Raw genomic sequence first — 18,434 nt, forward strand, 5'->3', positions numbered from 1 at the left:
TTTGACTGTTTAAAAAAGATTTGCTGCATGAGAGTCTTGTTTTAAAGCTAAATATAGGTGATCCTGAGTATGGTAATCATATACTACTCTTAATTATTAAGAGGTATGATGAATTTGTTTGAATGGATGTTACAAATTTAAAGCCTAAACTGATTTGTTGCTTAGAGTTAGCTGGTATAAGTGTGTAGGTGTGTAAACACACACACACCCCTAATTTAAGAGTGCTGCCTTTTGCAGATATCCAGTTGTGGCCACACTTTTATTAATGTATAGGTGTATGTGTGAGAGAGAGAACCCACATGTGGTACATTGAAATTTTTCAGAAGTTTTACACAGAGCTAGCCTATAGAAACCATGTGAACTTATTGTTCCCTATATCAGTCCTTCTTTTTTCCTCCTGTTGTTTGTCACATTTACTTGTTGCATCTTCTCAAAGTATATTTAAGCCCCTTGGGTTAAGGATGATTGTGTTTGTACAGCTTGTGTTTGTACAGCTCCTAGCACAATAGGGTCATGTGTTTGTACAGCTCCTAGCACAGTAGAGTCATGATCCTGATTTAGACTTTTTGTGTTTGTGCAGCTCCTAGCACAATAGAGTCATGTGTTTGTACAGCTCCTAGCACAATAGAGTCATGATCCTGATTTAGACTTTTTAGGACTACTGCAATACAAATAATAAATACAGCGGCACAGAAACACAATTAAAATTGAATAACCTAAGTTCCATCCCTCAAAGATGGAAAATGATATTTGTGAGTTCTAGTTTTAGTTTGTTGGAAGCCCATTGGAAATCCTGAGACTGTAAGATTAAGTATTATTTTGAAAGGTCCATTGTGCATATGTAACAGTCCTCCACAGAAGTTGTCATCAATTTGAAGATTCATTTGGATTGAACAGGAAAATGGCTAAGAAAAAGTAAAGTGAACTAAAAATGTCCATCAGGAATGTACCCTGAACAAGAACATATGGGGGAAAATAGCTTGTCTGTTTAAAAAAAAGCAAGTCCTACAATCATTTTCTTTTTTAAAGACGTACAACTGTGACTTTCTTCTAGTCATTTATATCATGTCTGAAAAAGTGTTTCCTATCTATCTTGCTTAAAGAATAGATTTAGTTAAAGCCATAATTTGTGTGGTGCATTTTTGTTTTGTTTTATTACTTTTATAAGTATGGTATCCTTCCTCAGTGTCCTGCAGCTGTAGGGCAACAGTTCCCTTTCCAAAGAGCAGCACAGATTTGGAAATGATGCTATCGTGGCACTGTTGTACGTGGGTTGTTCTCCTTGACACTAGTGCCTCAACTTCTCATAACGTAGAACTCTATTGCACATGTTCACAGCCTAGCTGTGACAGCAGTGCTGAGTGTAACTGGCATGCAAGATTCCCGCTCCTCTTCAAGCTGTTCTGGAAGGGCAAACAGTACTGCAGGAGAGGCAATTAGTGAAGAGGATGTGTGTGTATGTAGATATATACACACACGTTCAGGGGTAAGGATTTCAATCCCCACTTCAAAATTATTCTTTTAACAAAATAGCGTTTAGTTTGTTTCTAAAAAGAAAAAAAGATTGTTTTGAAGAAAGGACTGATGTCATCACTTCCCTAAAAGTATTGAGCTAGCTCCTCCTCTATCTCCATTCAGCCATAAAGGCCTGGTATGAGTGTGTCTGTGTTGGCGATGCTCTTTCCATGAAAGTATAACAAGTCCTACTATCTGTGTTAATAGACACAATCTAAATTTTTTTAACTGCTTTGATTTCCTAGTTTGTGTGATACATTCTATTTTTCTCTTAATTAAAAATAGTGTGAAGCTCTGAAGAAGAGTAAAGAAGAAGCGTATATAATGGCAGATGCCTTCAGAATTGCGTTTGAGCAGCAGTTAATGCAGAGGAAGGACCAGGCTTTGAGGCTCACACAAGTGAACAAGATCTGTAAAAAAGAAACAAAACTTATAAACTGGAAACGCCTGAAAGAGGATGGTAACTGTGATGTTTCATAATTTTGTTGTTGTTGGAATTTAAGTAAAATTAATAAGTATCAATAGGAAAGAGGATAGGTTTATTAAAGAGTTACAACACTCTGTTTCATTCACAGCTGTGATCCAATTGCTGACCTAAGAATCCTGAGAATCAAGAAAAAAGGAGAAAAGTGATGTGAAAACTGCAAATACATCACAATACTGTGTCAACTAGTTAGGGATTTTCTGCTGGAGTTTCACAACTTCTATTTTAGGACTTCTGTATGTAAAAAGAACTTTCTTGTAATCACTAACAATAACTTTAACAGTATATTGGATCTATCAGTCTAGGTTTTTTAATCTAATTTTTTTATCCTGCACTCAGAAGATACGGTCTGAATAAAATTGCTGAAAAAAATCCTTAACTATAGCACTATAACATATTGGATATTATAGCTGCAGAGATCTTCAAAAATCAAACATACTTTACACCATTTATGATATTTGTTTATCTTTTGCATGCAGCTTGGACTGTGAGAGTAGACTGGTCTCTTTAGTCAATCTCACTTTTAGGTTATCCTGTAGTAGCACAGTGCATCACATTTCAATTGTAAATATTGCAGAGGAAATGTTTGTTGTTCTTTGAGTAGTGTCTCTATGGATGCTCTACTTTAGTTAGTTCAGGTGTGCATGTGCCTCTTGAGAACCTTGATTAGAGATTTTCCATAGGCAGTGTCCATTCAGCTCATGCATGCCCTCTATACAATCTCATGCCACACACACCGAGGTTATATAGCAGGCAAACTGCCCTCAGTTCTTTCTTTACAACCTTGGACTGAGATGGAGCTCTAGTGTGTCCACCTTGTGCATGCGTCAACATGTTTTGCTGTTGTTCTATTGTTAGTTTAGTGTGTCTAGTTAGAATTAGTTGTAGATAGTAGTGAGAGGTTTGGATTTTTTCCTCTCTCCCCCATCCCTTTTTTTCCCCCTGGGGAGCTTATTTGGCCTGGCTGGACATGCCTGGCTTCCCAGGTTTCAAATGTTGCTTCTCTTGTCAGGAAGCTGTCTGGTCAGTGATGGCCAATCTAAGTGCTGCCGTTGCTTGGGAGAGTCCCAAGTCTCCCAAAAGTAGCTTCTGCCTGACTCTAAAATCTAGAGCATGGAAGAATCGGGAAACCAAATCGAAGCTTTGGATGATGGAGCATTCCTTTCAACCCACTTCTAAGTCAGGTAAAGGGACTGCCTCCTATAATCTGTCTCCAGTGCCCTCCAGTGCCTGACCTCAGCTAAGGATTCCCAAAGAGGGGTGGGGGAAGACCGTGGAGGACTCAAGGAAGGTAGCGAAGAAGAGGACCTTGGTCTTCCACTACAAGAGCCAGCTCCCAAAAGGCCCCAATCTCCTTCTAAGTCTGCAGTGTCAGAGGCCTTGCCTTCTTGACTCAGTACCAGGGAGGTGAAGGACTCTTCCTCTGGTACCAGTGGGGCTGGGAGATCCTGGAGCACTTTGGAGAAGCACAACTCCTTGGTACCATCTGGGGAGGACAGAGTTGCCCAGGACATATACTCCTGTAGAACAGCACCATCTACATCAGACTTAGCAGTGGTATCTTTGCATTCTGGTCCATCAGTACCAGCAAAATCAAAGCACCAGACACCTTTGGCCTCAGCGTCTATATGCTCCAGATTAACAATACCCTCCACCTCAACTGCTGCATCAGTACCAACCCACTTGCTACCCCAGGAATTCTGCTACTCCAGGGACTTGTCAGTGTTAGATGAGCTGGAGCCTCACTGCTAATGGATGCCGACTGACTCTCAGTACTGAGACCCCAGTCCCCAGATTACCATTGCTACCTTTCAGGATTCCCCACCCTTTTCTCCTGGGTCCCTCCTCCCCATTAAAGGACATTGAGGAGGATGAAGGAGATGTTCAAGTGATCTCCTTATCAGTGCAGAGTTCCCTTCGCATCATTACAGGAACCCATACTTTGACAAGGATTCTTATCCATATCAGGGATGGTGGGATCAATCCTGGGTACCACCCCTTCTCCTGTAGAGGCCTCCCTAGTGGCTATACTGAGATCTTTGGGCAGCATTTTGGGAGCAATTTGCCAGACTTATGGCTCCATTGCACCAGGAGACTAGGGTTTCACCGGCTCTTCCACCAAACCCCTGGCACGAGGAGACCTTTGAGGAACAGGCAAGTGGGGTGGACAAAGATTCCACCCCTTAAACTCCTGTTTCGTCTTCATCCCTGGACAAGGCAGTTATGCCTCCGCTACCACCGATGTCAGACAGTTTTCACCAGTTCCAAGACTTGGTGAAGAAGATGGCTGACACCCTCCAGATACCTCTTGAGGAGGTTAAAGACTCACAACACAATCTCCTGGACATTCTGCAGTTGACAACCACCCACCCCAGTTGTGCTACCCATTAATGATGTACCCCTGGATTCAGCAAAGACTGTGTGATGAAATCCTGCCACCATCCCACCAACTAGTAAATGGTCAGATAAGAAATATTATGTTTCCTATAGGCATTCAGAATTTTTGTTTTTCCTCCTCCCCACCTAATTCCCTGGTGGTGGATGCCATAAACAAGGTGGTAAACAGCATTATGCCAGGTCTACCCCTTATGATAAGGATCAGAAGAGGTTTGACCTTTTTGGCTGAAAGGCGTACTCATCTATGACCCTCCAGTTTTGGATCACAAACTAGCAGGCAATCATGGCCACGTATGACTTTATGAATTACAACTAGTTTTACAACCGTTATTAAATATCTTCCACAGGAGCATAGAGAGAATTTCTAGGCCATCACTATGGAGGATCAGTTATTATCCAGAGCCTCTGTTCAAGTGTCCTTAGATGCCATGGACACTGTGGCTAGATCCATCTCCACCACAATTGTCGTGTTTGGGGCGTTGTGGCTCTCAGCTGTCGGGGTTCCTGAAAGAGTACAGAATACTATTGAGGACCCTCCTCTGTGATGGTCATAGGGACTATGAATGAGTCCCTCCAGGACAACTATGAGGTCTCTAGGTATGTGCACCTCTACAAACAAGAGGAGATATAGCAGTTCTCAAATCGCATAGAGATTGTACCTGGCCCAGTTCTCTGGATTTCACTGAACCACCAAATCTGCTAGAAAGAGATGCATCTGAAGAAGTGGGTTTTTTTACCCATGAAAGCTTATGCCCAAATAAATCTGTTAGTCTTTAAGATGCTACCAGACTCCTCGTTGTTTTTGTGGATACAGACTAACACGGCTACCCTCTGATACTTAGAAAGAGATGAAAATTCCTGAGGAAAAGACCTTCTCACCTGCCTTCAGTGAACACCCAGTCCTTGTCAAAACAACAGTTTTGATGGGTTGGTTGAGGTTCAACTCCTTCTTCTCCTCTAGTTTGCAAGCTGCAAACTTTCACCCACCATCCCACTTTTTGAGACTGTCTTTCCCATTTCCAACAGGCCTGGCATCTTATTACAACAGACAAGTTGGCCATGGACATTATAACATCAGCTACATCATCCACTTTACGTCCGTCCCACTTTCTTCCCTATCCCTCTTCAGGGACGCCTCTCATGAGACTATACTGAGTCAAGAGGTACACTCTCTCCTTCGTTTAGAAGTGATAGAACAAGTCCCATCTCCTCACAGTGGGATCAGAGGTGACTGAACAAATTGTAAAGTCTTAAAAGTTCAGAATGGTGACTCTGGCAGTTACAATCCCTTCTCTAGAGGCAGGAGATTGTTTGTTTTTTTTTCCCTTTTTTTTTTTTTTTTGCATTTAGCTTCCAATTCCTGCCAGAGAAAGAGAGAGGGGGGGCTATCTGGATGGAAGTTAGTACTAGTTCATAAGATCAGTCCTTGAGTAGCCAGTCATTGAGATATGGGGAGACTAAAATTTCTTCTCGCTGAAGACAAATGGCTACTATCGCTAGAACTTTTGAGAACACCCTTGGGGCTAAAGCGAGGCCAAAGGGAAGTACTCAATATTGAAAATAATCGAGGTCCAGGGTGAAATATAGGTATTTCCTGTGTGCAGGATCTACTGCCATATGGAAATAGGTGTCCTGTAGGTCGAGGGATAAAAAACAATTTAGCCCCTTTACAGAGAATACAATCTATAGGGGTATATTTAGATTCATTGGCAGCCAGGGCCATCCTTCCCACAGACAGATTCATAATTTTGGCAAAACTGGTGGAGACAATTAAAGGAAGCCCTTGCACTACAGTAAGGAACTGTTTGCAGCTCCTGGGTCATATGGCAGCTTACACTTTCATGACCAAGCGTGCAAGACTATGCCTCCACTGTTTTCAGTGTTGGTTCCAAAGGATCTGTTCCTCAACCAGAGACTGTTCGGACAAACAGGTCACAGTTCACTTCTGGGTGAAGAGTGCCCTAGACTGGTGGAAAAATCAGTTCAGTGTCTGCGTGGGCATCCCTTTCATCCACCCAGTTCCAACAATATCTGTGACAACAGACGCATTACTGTTAGGGTAAGGCGCATACCTCAATATCCTAACAACTCAGGGCAGATAGTCATCTCAGGAAACCAGTCTCCATATCAACCTGTTGGAAATCAGAGGAGTCAGAAATGCCTGCCTTCAGTTCCTACCTCTTATCGGGGCATATCAATCAAGATCATGAGGGATGGTGTGGCTTGCATGTTCAACAAACTGGGAGGAGCAAAATCCCCCTGATTATGTGCCAAAGCTATAAAGTTATGGAACTGGTGAATAGCCCATCAGATTCAGATCTCAGTCATTTAATTCTCTGGAGTCCAGAATGTCACAGATGATACGCCCAGAAGGGGCTTCTCCAGGACTGTGAATGGGAGTTGGACTCTCAAATTCTTCATGTGATATTCCACAGGTGGGGACTTACAAAGGTGGGCATATTTGTCACATCCAGCAACAAGAAGTGCCCCTTATACTGCTCAAGAGGAGGCCAAAGTCTTTGGGAGATGCCTTTCTCCTTCCTTCCTATAGACAAAGGGCTTGTTCTATACATTCCCTCCAACACGACTAATTTTAAGAGTGATGAACAAGATCAGACAGGACAAGACCAGGGTTTTCCTTATAGTACCAACCTGGCTGAGGCCAAGTTGCTATCCTTATCTGCTTAATCGGTGTGTTCAACTGATGTTTAAGCTTTTGACCATCTGTCATCTCTTTTCTCAGGATACAAATTGTGTGTTTCACCCCAACCTAGAGATCCTTCATCTCCAAGCATGGCTCATAGATGTCCACGGGCTTAGAATCCACCTGCTTGACAGGAGTACAACAGGCATTACTAAACAGTAGATGGGAGTCAACTTACCTTCAGAAATGGAAAAGGTTCAACCAATGGTATCGCTGTCACGGCCTTGTGCCTGAATCTTCTCCACTCTCAGCCATCTTGAATTACCTGCGAGACTTGAAGATATCAGGGTTATCAGTTATCTCCATTAAGATTTATTTGGCTGAAATATTAGCATTTCAGTCCCCACTAGAGGGATTTTCTATACCTACTCACTCTATGTCCTCTAGATTTATTAAGGGTTTGGGAAACCTTGACCCCACCCCCAGGTTAAGGATCCTACTCCAACTTGGGATCTCAAACTAGTACTTAGATACTTTACGAGACCTCTGTTTGAACCTGTGGTGACCAGCACCTTGTTTCATTTATCTATGAAGATGGTCTTTCTAGTCACTATCATGTCAGCCCACAGGGTTGGGGAGAATGGGGCCTTGATGGGAAACCCCCCCCCATTTATGATATTTTTCAAGGACGAGGTCTACTTATGACCACATCCAAAATTCTTACCTAAGGTGCTGACGGATTTCCATCTTACCCAGTCTATTCATCGACTGGTATTTTTCCCTAAACCACTCAGCATGAGACCTCCTTTCATACATTGAATCTGAGATGAGCACTGACTTTTTATCTGGATCGGAACAAGCAATTTTGGAAAGCATCTAGACTGTTTGTCTACATTGCAAAAAGATTCAAGGAATCCATGAATTCTTCACAGAGACTTTCAAGGTGGATCTCTGAGTGTATTATTGCTTGCTACGATGCAGCTGGTGCTATACCCCTCCAAAGGGTAATACAGATTCTGCCAGATTGCAGGCAACTTCCACAGCTTTAGTCAAAAACCTTTCAGTGTTTGAGATGGGCCCATCTAGCAGCTCTGCCTTAGTGCATAGTTTTTCTAAACATTATGCCTTGGTTCTTGCCATCAGATCTAATGTAACACTTGGTTCTGCTCTACTGTCTTCAGTCTTGGACTTGATTCCGAAGCTCCCCATCCCCTGTGGGGATACTGCTTGGGAGCTGCCCGAAGTGGAGCATCCATAGGGACACTACTTGAAGAAGAAGTTACTCACCTTGTGGGGTAACTCTGTTTTTTTGAGATGTGTGTTTCTATGGATGCTCCACTATCCACCCTCCTTCCCCCCTGTTTCAGACTGCTCTTTGTTGCATGGTCAGATAGAGAAGGAACTGAGAGCAATTTGCCTGTGCAGCCCTATATATCATTGGTGTGTGGCCTGTGGTTATATAGAGGGCATGTGTGAGTCGAATGGACACTGCTAATGGAAAATCTCTGACCAATGGCTTGAGAGGCACCTGAAGTAACTGAAGCGGAGCACCCATAAGGACACACATCTTGAAGAACCGCAGTTACTGCACAAGGTGAGTACTCTTTTCTTTTTAAAAAAAAACAACCAACAACTTTTATTTAGAATTGTAATGACCTTTTGTGAAAAGATTTATATTGTTTTTAGGATTTATACCAGTTTATTGTTACAAATCTTAATTCTGGACAAGATTTAACCTATAGTTTTAGTTGCTATTTTTTTTTTATAAAAGAGAAAAATTTGTTGATAGTACTAATTTGTTTTATAGAAGTATTATGATTAGGGCTATGATTTTGTCACAGAGATCTCGGAAGTCACAGATTCCGTGACTTCCAGAGACCTTGGTGACTTGATCCCCCAGCTCCTGGGAGCTGTAGGGTCCCCTGCGACCCCTAGCAGCAGGGAACTTCAGGGGGCCAACCTCCCAGCCGCAGAGGGAGGCAGGGTTGCCCTGCAGGCAACTCCCAGCTGGGGCGGAGGCAAGGGTTCCCAGAGCTCTGAGGCAACGGGGAGACCCCAAACTCCTGGCTGCTGCAGGCAGCGGGGCTCCCGGGAAGTCCCAGCTGCCGTGGGCGCCCTGGAGCATGAAGCCGCTGCATGTGCCCGGGAGCACAGAGCCGCCAGTGGTGGCATGGGGCTCGGAGCCTCCGTGGACACCCCGGGGCTCGGAGCCACCGCGGGTGGCACCAAGCACTGAGCCTCTGCAGGCAGCATGGAGCTCTGAGCCTCCATGGGTGGCCGGGGTGCCCCGAGCTTGGAGCCACCACAGGTGGTGAGGGGACCCTGCACCTCCAACCCAGGTCCCCTTGGGTGATGTGGGGAGCCTGCAGCTCCCCATTTTGTCATGCATATTTTTAGTAAAAGTCACAGATAGGTCACGGGCTTCCGTGAATTTTTTTTTATTGCCCGTGACCTGTCCGTGACTTTTACTAAAAATATGCGTGACAGAATCTTAGCCTTAATTATGATGTATGATGAATTCACACGGTAAGGGAATTACAACTTTGAATTAAGCACAGAAATGTGTGTTGAATATCTCCCACTCCCTAGGCAATTTAAGAAATATTGCATAATATAAAAACAAGTTTTAACTACTTTTAGAAAACATTCTTATTATCAATAATACTTGGCACTGGCCATCTGCAGATCTCAGATTGATCTGTAAAGGAGAAGAGTAAATATCATTATCCCTACTGTACACATAGGAAAACCAAGGAACAGAAAATATTAATTGCTTTGTTCATTAATCCACGGCAGAGCTGGGAACAGAACCCACTTCCAGTCCCATGTGTTATCCACTGACCCACTGCTCTTGTGGTTTGTGAAATCTGCTGGGGTTTTTTCTTTGTTTGCTAAAGAGCCCCCAGAATGTAACATTCTGACATGAGATATATTTTAGAAGTTTTCATTAAACTACTGATTATTCTGGTGTCTTTGTTCGCTAATTATATGTCCTGAGGCATCTTCAGCAAACATAAAAAGAATTTAAATATTCCAGACTCTTTTTATAGTGGGATATTAGCATATATTTCTAGACTTAACTCAGGATAGTTTATCCTTTGTTTATTTTAATCTTCATTGAAATTTAAAAAATATATATTTAGCAGTTTAAGACTTACAGCTTTTTACATTTATTTCAAAAAACCTTTTTTAACCTAGCATATAGTGTCCCTTTTAGAGAACAAAAAACAAAACAAGTAGAGATTGTTATAATAATACCTAGTCTCTTGTATGGTGTTTTTCATCAGTAGATCTCAAAGTCTTTATAGAAGAGCCAAAGTGTATTTCTCATGCAGTTCCAGAAGTTTCCATTTTGTTGAACCATATTTGCAATAAAAAGACTATTTTTATCATTGGTGTGGGCCAGCACAGCATTGCATGCAAAACCATTTTCCATATTGTGTCCAATGAAAGTCAACTATAATTTGGATTACCACTTCATAAGTCGTAGTTCCTTCCATATCTTACTTTGTAAATGTATATTTTATCCCAAAGTCAACCTCTTTGTTGCTTAAAGAATACTAGTTTTCATGTCCTTGTGTATTTCAAATGAAGTGTATTCCTTTTCTCAGGACTTATGTTGCAAGGGAACAAGAAAAATCTGGGACAAAAGTTGACGGGCATGCTTATTTCTGATGCTGACGGTAGGAAAATGGAAGAATTGGATAATCCTCATGAAATTCTTAGGATGCTAATAGATTTGGTTAGTATCTTAAAAAAATCTCAAAAAGGCATATTGATCAAAGTTGGCTTTGTTCCCTCTGAGCAAACAAATATTGTTGACTCACATATGATGATGTTCTAAGGAATCATTTATAAACTAGATTTCCTTTTTCCTTTTTAATACGAATACAGTTGAATGATAAAGAAGAGGCTTTGGCTCATCAAAGAAAGGTTAGTTATATGCTGGCTCGTACAATGGAGGAAAAAGAAGATGCATCAAAGCAGAGTAACGAAAACAATCTTTCAGGAGAGAACATTATTCTGAAGAACCATCAGTGTACAGCTTCAGAATCTCAAGAGTCAACTGATCCTGAATATTCATGTTGCCAAAATCTTGGCTCTCAGGACAACACTTGCTCAATTCTCAACACGAAAATATATCAAAAATCAGCAAGACCACTTAAAAAATCACATTCCTGGCCATCCAGGAATTGTAAAGAAAATTATGTGCAAGGTATAGCTGAAACTACAGATATGAATTGTACATATCAAGAGCACTCAGAATTAAATAATAACTTGTGATAGTGCCAAGGCACAAGTAAGCCTTGCAGACCACGTCCTAGGCATCCCTAAATTTAAACTCTAATTCTGTAATAAAATTCCAGGAATATCTGGTTTATGAACTACTTTTCTAAAGAACATAGTTCAATACTCAGGTTAAAAATGTTAAAATACTTATTTTTTTTAATTATGTTGTACTGTAAAAGCCTTTTAAGACTTTATAAACTGTCTGTTTACTGTCTGCTTCTGTGTGTGCCTGCTACTATGAAAAAAAGTTGGTCAAAAGTTTTTGGAAAGATTAATTAATCAAGGTGGCTTGTTTTTGCTGTGGGGATGGTTTTGCCTTTTACCTGTTCTTTTCCTCTTATGTCTGATAACCAAAATAAAGATGTTAAAAAACCATTTGATTCTCTTCCAACTCTGCCATGTGCTTAAAAAGAAGGCATAAGAAATGTGTGAAAAGCCAAGAGTCGTGCTGTGCTGTACCAGTAGTTCATTAATTAACATTAGCAATGCTGGATGCATTTCAAAAACCTGTATGTAATACATAGCAGCAAAGACCATTCCAGATTAAGTCGCAACAAATAGCTTCATGGTTTCAGTGTTTGTTTTGTTTTATTATGTAAGTTATAATTATACCAGTGTTTTGATATACCTTATTATTAGGGCCCTACCAAAGTCATGGTCTATTTTGTTCAATTTCACGGTTGTAGGATTTAAAAAACAATACATTTCATTATTTCGGCTATTTAAATCTGAAATTTCACGGTGTTGTAATTGAAAGGATCTTGACCCAAAAAGCTGTTGTGGGAGGGTAACAAGGTTATTGTAGGGGGTTGTTGCAGTACTGCTGACCTTACTTCTGTGCTGCTGCTGATAGTGGCACTGCCTTCAGAGCTGGGCAGCTGGAGAGTGGCGGCTGCTGGCCGGGAGCCCAGCTCTGAAGGCAGAGCCACTGCCAGCAGCAGCGCAGAAGTAAGGATGGAATGATATGATATTGCTAACTTTACTTCTGGGCTGCTGTCTGCCGAGCTGGGCCGTAGGGCAGCAGCCGCCTCTCCAGCAACCCAGCTCTGAAGGCAGCAACACAAAAGTAAGGGTGGCATGGTATGGTATTGCCACCCTTACTTCTGCACTGCTGCTGGTGGGGTGCCGTCTTCAGAGCTAGACACCTGGACAACAGCTGCCACTCTCCAGCCGCCCAGCTGTGAAGGCAGCACAGAAGTAAGGGTGGCAATACTACCTAGTCCCCCTTAAAATAACCTTGTGACACCACCCCCCCCCCCCCCCGCAACTGACCTCCCCCTGCAACTCCCTTTTGTGTCAGGACCCCGAATTTGAGAAATGCTGGTCTCCCCCGTGAAATCTGTATAGTGTAGGGTAAAAGCATACAGAAGACCAGATTTCACGGTCTGTGATGTGTTTTTCATAGCTGTGAATTTAGTAGAGCCCTACTTATCATAACGTATTAAGTTTCTGAGACTACACTTAAACATAATTTTTATCAGCTATTTGGACACAGTCCAAAAGTTGACTTACACTGAAACTTTCTGGGAAATAGCCTTCCAGTTCCAAGTTGGTTTTGTCTCATTCATTAAAAATATCTATCACTCCATAGCTTTCTTTAATATTTGCAAGTACTTGTCATTTCCTGAAATATTATTTCTGTTTCGCTGCATTTGCAGCAAATAGTTACATAATAAACTCCATTTCTAGCTAGAACAGGCTGAATACCAGAAAACATAAGTTTGAATATTTTTGATTGATATTGCTGCTATTCTTAGAGTAAAATCTTTTCAATTAATATTATTTGACCAGCTAAATGGTTCAGGAAAACAGCAGTTTGCTGACATACATGTTCATTGAATAGTATTTAACAATCTGTATGCAGACCAATTCTGATATAATTGAGGATGCTCAGGTTCAGACAGGGAACTAGCAAAAAGAACAATATATTTTTTAAGGTTTCAGCTCTGTTAGCAATTCAGGAAATTTGGAATGATCCGTAGTTTCTGCTCAAAGGAAGCTAACAACTAGTATATTGAGGGACTAAGGACAAAAGCCTTGTCTCATTGAAGGGTATGTGAATTTCGCTGTTAATTAGTTAGGTCACAGGCCCAAATCCTGCTCCCATCTATATTATGAAAGTGACTATTTTAAAGCGTGATGATTTAATACAGCTGGGGACCAACTTGATAAAGACTAAGTCCAAAACAGGTTAGTTGTTTTGTACTTTATCCTGGTTATAACACTGGTCCTGTCCACAAAGACCAGGACCAAAGCAGAGTTGTAACATGGTGGTTCCCAACCATGTTTTAACACAGACAATCTCATAATGCATATTGTCCCTAAGATACATTAGCAGAGCTGTGAAATCTTTCAGATCACCTGCCAACGCTATCCCTGGCTGATGCCAAGGCTGTTAGTCACTGTTCCGTGAGTACTGAATTTCCTATAAATTAAAAGATTCTGGGCCCAATGCTGTTTTCCTGGAAGTTGGTGTGGACTTCAACTAGTACAGTATAGCCCCTCACTAGGTGCTTGCAGAACATGAATAATAAATGATGAAATTTAACCATAGAGAATAATATTTTTGAAACCTAAACATACATTTTATTGAAATAAAATCTCAATATAAGCTAAAATATTTGTTAAATGTTTTACTACTATTGGACTGCTTGTACTTACATCCTCTTCAGTTTTTATTTAGGAATACAAGTCTTTATGACTGTACTAAGCAAAGACTATTTTTTTTTATTATAATTGTTAATAAAAAAAATTCCAATAAACTCCAGTAACTTGAGAATGACATGATTGTCAATGGGATCTATAAATGTAAGAAAAATATACCTTTGGGGCTTTTTGAATGCACTATGTTCCTTGTCAGTTAATTTATGGCTGTATTTATCTTCACATTTTCAGTTCTACAGGAGCACTGTCTTAACTATATCTCCTAAATCAGGAAAGCTATAAGAAAAGTTTACTTGCTGAGTCCACATACAATTGGTGCTTTCTGGACAGATCAGTGGTGACTTTATTTCTGTGAAATATCAACTGCATGTGAATTAAAATACTTTTATTAGTCCAAATGTGAAATGCAATATCTTTAAACAATGTTGTAGTTGTTCTTTACCCATCTTTCTTTCCTCTCTAAAATTGTTTTAAATGCTGGCACAGACATTTCACATATTGTATGAAAATTGTAACATTTACAAAAATAAATATATTGTTTTTAATTTGAGTATGAAATTCTGTATTATATCAATCAGCATTGTAGTGATGCAGGCAATACATACATGTGTACATTAGATGGAGTCTTACAGTAGTGGCCTAACTTTACAAAGGTGCTTCTGTTGACAAGATTGGGTTGCTGAGCACCTCTGAAAAACAGACCATAAAACTTTTTTTTTCTTGTGTAGCATGTATATTAAATGTTTACATTTTTTCCTTAATTACTCATTCTGTAGTGACTAAGGCTTTGTCTACACCACCAACTGAATGACAAAAATGTTGTCATTCACAGGTGCTTAAAGAATCCCCTCCCCCCGAAAGACGAGAAAGTTTTGCCATGGCAAGTGGCAGTGTAAATGGCTCGTTGTTGGCAGGCGTGCTCTCCTGTTGACAACATGAATCCTGCTCATATGGGGTGGAAGTATTTTGTTGGCAAAAGTGCTGATAAACAGCATTTACACTGCCTGACTTTTAGCGACATGGCCCTGTCGTTAAAAGCTGTGTAGTGTAGACAAAGCCCTAGTTTGACATATTATGTGCATTATTTATTTTCCAAGTTTATAAAAATATTCCTAAAAAGGTTGCTTTCAGGTGCATGTGTTTTTTAAAAACAAAAACAAAAAATCACACACTCCATAATATCATCCAGTAATGAGAGTGCACTAGCGATACCTACTATGAGAATTTGTTTGCTTCCCCAAGGAATAGTGTTCAGAGGCAGAGGTGACTTGAACTCCTACCACAGCTAGCCGAGTGTGTCCAACAACAAATGAAAATGTAAATTTATGGTCCCTTGAGATAAGTGGGGGACATTCATTTGTTTCAGGCTGGCTGGTGATACAGTACTGCATCAGTTTACACTTAATTCACATTTGTAAAATTATCCTCATAATAAAGCCTAAGCAGGGCTTAAATTCAGTCGGAGCTGTCTGAAGCAGAGATCTGGTAAATATTTTCAACCCCCCTGGAGTTTTTAAAGCATGGGGGAATGATGGGGGAAAGGGAGTTGTGGGAAATACTCTATGAGAATTTAAGGCCTGAGCCTAAGTACTTTTTCGAAGTCATCTAGGTGCTGGATCACAATCCTGAAGCAAGGAGTGGCATCAGCAGCAAATGGTGTGGCCAAGGAACCAAGATACATGGAGTTCTGCCGTTTATCGGGGGGGTGGGGAGGGAGGCAAAAGTGTAAAATAAATAGAACATCTATTTCTCAATCTCTGAATGTGATCACCTTACATGAGGGAATTACAAAAGGCAGAAGCTATGGCACACTGTGGTGTCATAAGTCTTGCCCTTGATGGAATGAAGGGCTAACGATGCAAATTTTTCCCTTTCAGACACCATCTGCTGGACTGTATGACAGGACAATAGAAAGAAAAATGCCAGCTTCAATCAGGAATAGCTCAGTTCACTTTTGGCCTCCAGCTCCACCACTGAAGTGGGAGGAAAGCACCTCAGAAAGGTTTTTAATGGCCTTTTTTATTTCTGCATGGAGAGGTTGGGACAGCAATCTCAATGGGTCTTGGGCACTGGTGTTTGCTGTGCATGATGTTTTCATTCATCCTTCTGTGCTCTTTGCACCCTCCTTTTGTCTGTTTCTTCCACTTTTGCATCTTTTCATTATCTGAGACTCTAAGCTTTCTGGGATAGGGACTAAAGCTGGGTGAAATTTTTTGTCTGAAACTTTTTTTAAACAAAGAAGGCAGATTCGGGTCAACCACAACATTTTGCAAATTTGTGTCGATTTCAGCAAATTGTTTCAGTCCAAGTTAGAAAATAAATAAGAATCAGAAATATCTAAATGAACAGTTTTGATGCTTCTGAAACATCTTGTTTTGATTTTTCAGGTTGGGTTCACAAGGAGACTTAGGTACCAGGACTGGTTGCAGTGACACTTCCCCTTATAATGTTAAGCTAAGGCATTCATCTGACATTTGAGCAATGCAGGGACTTGAACCCAGTTTTCTCTTGTGTGTGGTGAGTACCTGACGTACCAAGCTATAGGCTAGTCTGTTGGGGGATCTTTCTCAGTCTCTCAACAACCTGTTCCACTTTGTACACACAAACAGTGCAGGAGGGACTGGAGTCTGGGTGTCCCATCCCTCTAAGGTGAGTGCCCGAGATATTGAACTAAAGTGTCACTCCCTCTCTGGATGAATGACTATTCAAGTATACCCTGTAGCTTTGTGGTTAGGCTACTCAACCTAGCAAGAGGGAGATGCAAGGTTTTCATTTCTGTTCTGGAATAGGGACTTGAAGTCACCTCTTCCCCCTCCCCCCTTCAAGATGAGTGCCCTAACTGCTGGCTAAATGACATTTTTCCAGCTTCTGAATCACAAAATACAGCTATTTCAGTTCCCTCCAAACCAAACCAAAATTCTGATTTTTTTGGACCTGCCAGTGAATTTGACCAGCTGTAGTAGGGACAGTCTTATTTAAGTGTTTATAAAGCTTCTAATGCAATGGCCAAAGATAGGCTCCATCCGTGCACACACACCCTTGTGGCAGTTTCTGTCTTTGCAGGCCATTTGCCCTCTTCTCTTCCCTCTTGGGTCTAGCAGTGATTTTCTATCAAACCAGAGTACTTAGACAAATATTCTCCCTTTGTGGGGCTTATTGTGTTCCTCTGTTTCCCTTATTAATTTTCTACAATTCCTTACTTTTGATTTATAGTCATTACTATCAACTTCCCCCTTCTTCCATTTGTTATGTATTATTTTTATAGCTTCTTTCACTTCCCCTCTATACCAGGTCACTTTTTTTAACCAGTATGGCATTCTTGAGTTTGGGATTGTGTTTTTTTGAGCATCTAGAAAGGTGTTCTTAAATGATTTTTCTGATTCTTCCTCCCAACTCATCTGGCTCATAATTGTTTTCAGCTTTGAGAAATTGGCCACTTGTAAAGTTCCATGCAGATTGAAAGTACGATATAAATCATAATGGAATTGTTTGTAAGCAGTACAAAAGTATCTGTGGCCTTGAGCATTGTAAAGGAGATCTTGCAACAAATACTAAATGTACCAATCTTAGCTCCACAAGAGCATAGGCTGCAAGCAGACGGCATGCTGAATGGTGCCTTCTGCTAAAGGGCTTTAAAAATAAGAGAATATGTTCAGATGCTTTGACAAAAATCAGTCTAATAGTTGTAGAATATTCTTTTCGTAAGGTTTGGTTATGATAGCTAAAATATAAATTATAATTCCTGTGTCGGGGAGAAGAAATGGCAGCATTCAGATACAGAGTCTTACAACTTAAGGTCACAGTCTCAAGTGCGGAACAGGGCCATTATGAATGAAAGGTGACTGACTGGAGTGCAGGTGTGTGTGTGTCAGTAGTGACCCTGGTCTCTGATTAAGTTACTATTGGCTAAATTACTACTTTTTAAAAGCATCATAATTGACACTGTTACCAACTAGCAATTTAAGTTAGCCTTTCCCCTGAAAAAAATCCTTCTTTCATGCAGTGTTTGCTTCAAAATAGGATTAAGACAGAGAGGTACAAGGAAGCTGGTGATGTAAGGTTACCTGTATAACCTTAATTCATCCTCCTTTTGTGTATACATTATGATAGTCTTCAATTCTGTGATCACAACTTATTTTTTCTATAGGACCCTTGCCTTATTCAGTGCACAGAATGGATAGTACTCACAGGAAATTCCCATATCCGTTTGTCAAGGTTCCTCCCCCACTCTGAACTCTAGGGTACAGATGTGGGGACCTGCATGAAAAACCTCCTAAGCTTATCTTTACCAGCTTAGGTCAAAACTTCCCCAAGATACAAAATATTCCACCCTTTTGTCCTTGGATTGGCCGCTACCACCACCAAACAAATACTGGTTACTGGGGAAGAGCTGTTTGGACACGTCTTTCCCCCCAAAATACTTCCCAAAACCTTGCACCC

General features: G+C 40.9%; 1 protein-coding gene across 2 annotated transcripts in view; it reads left to right on the forward strand.

The window, feature by feature from the left end:
- CCDC125 (coiled-coil domain containing 125) overlaps window positions 1-11,561 on the forward strand; it is a 38,213-nt gene extending 26,652 nt beyond the window's left edge. For both annotated transcript variants that reach the window (XM_043546281.1, XM_007059225.4), the window contains exons 10-12: window positions 1,801-1,975; window positions 10,652-10,782; window positions 10,935-11,561. In XM_043546281.1, the coding sequence (XP_043402216.1) occupies window positions 1,801-1,975; window positions 10,652-10,782; window positions 10,935-11,324 (696 nt within the window). In that variant the 3' untranslated portion in view covers window positions 11,325-11,561. The remainder of the gene's footprint in view (window positions 1-1,800; window positions 1,976-10,651; window positions 10,783-10,934) is intronic.
- Window positions 11,562-18,434: the final 6,873 nt, after the last annotated feature.

Source organism: Chelonia mydas, chromosome 5 (assembly GCF_015237465.2).
Source record: "Chelonia mydas isolate rCheMyd1 chromosome 5, rCheMyd1.pri.v2, whole genome shotgun sequence".
NCBI classification, from domain to species: domain Eukaryota; kingdom Metazoa; phylum Chordata; order Testudines; family Cheloniidae; genus Chelonia; species Chelonia mydas.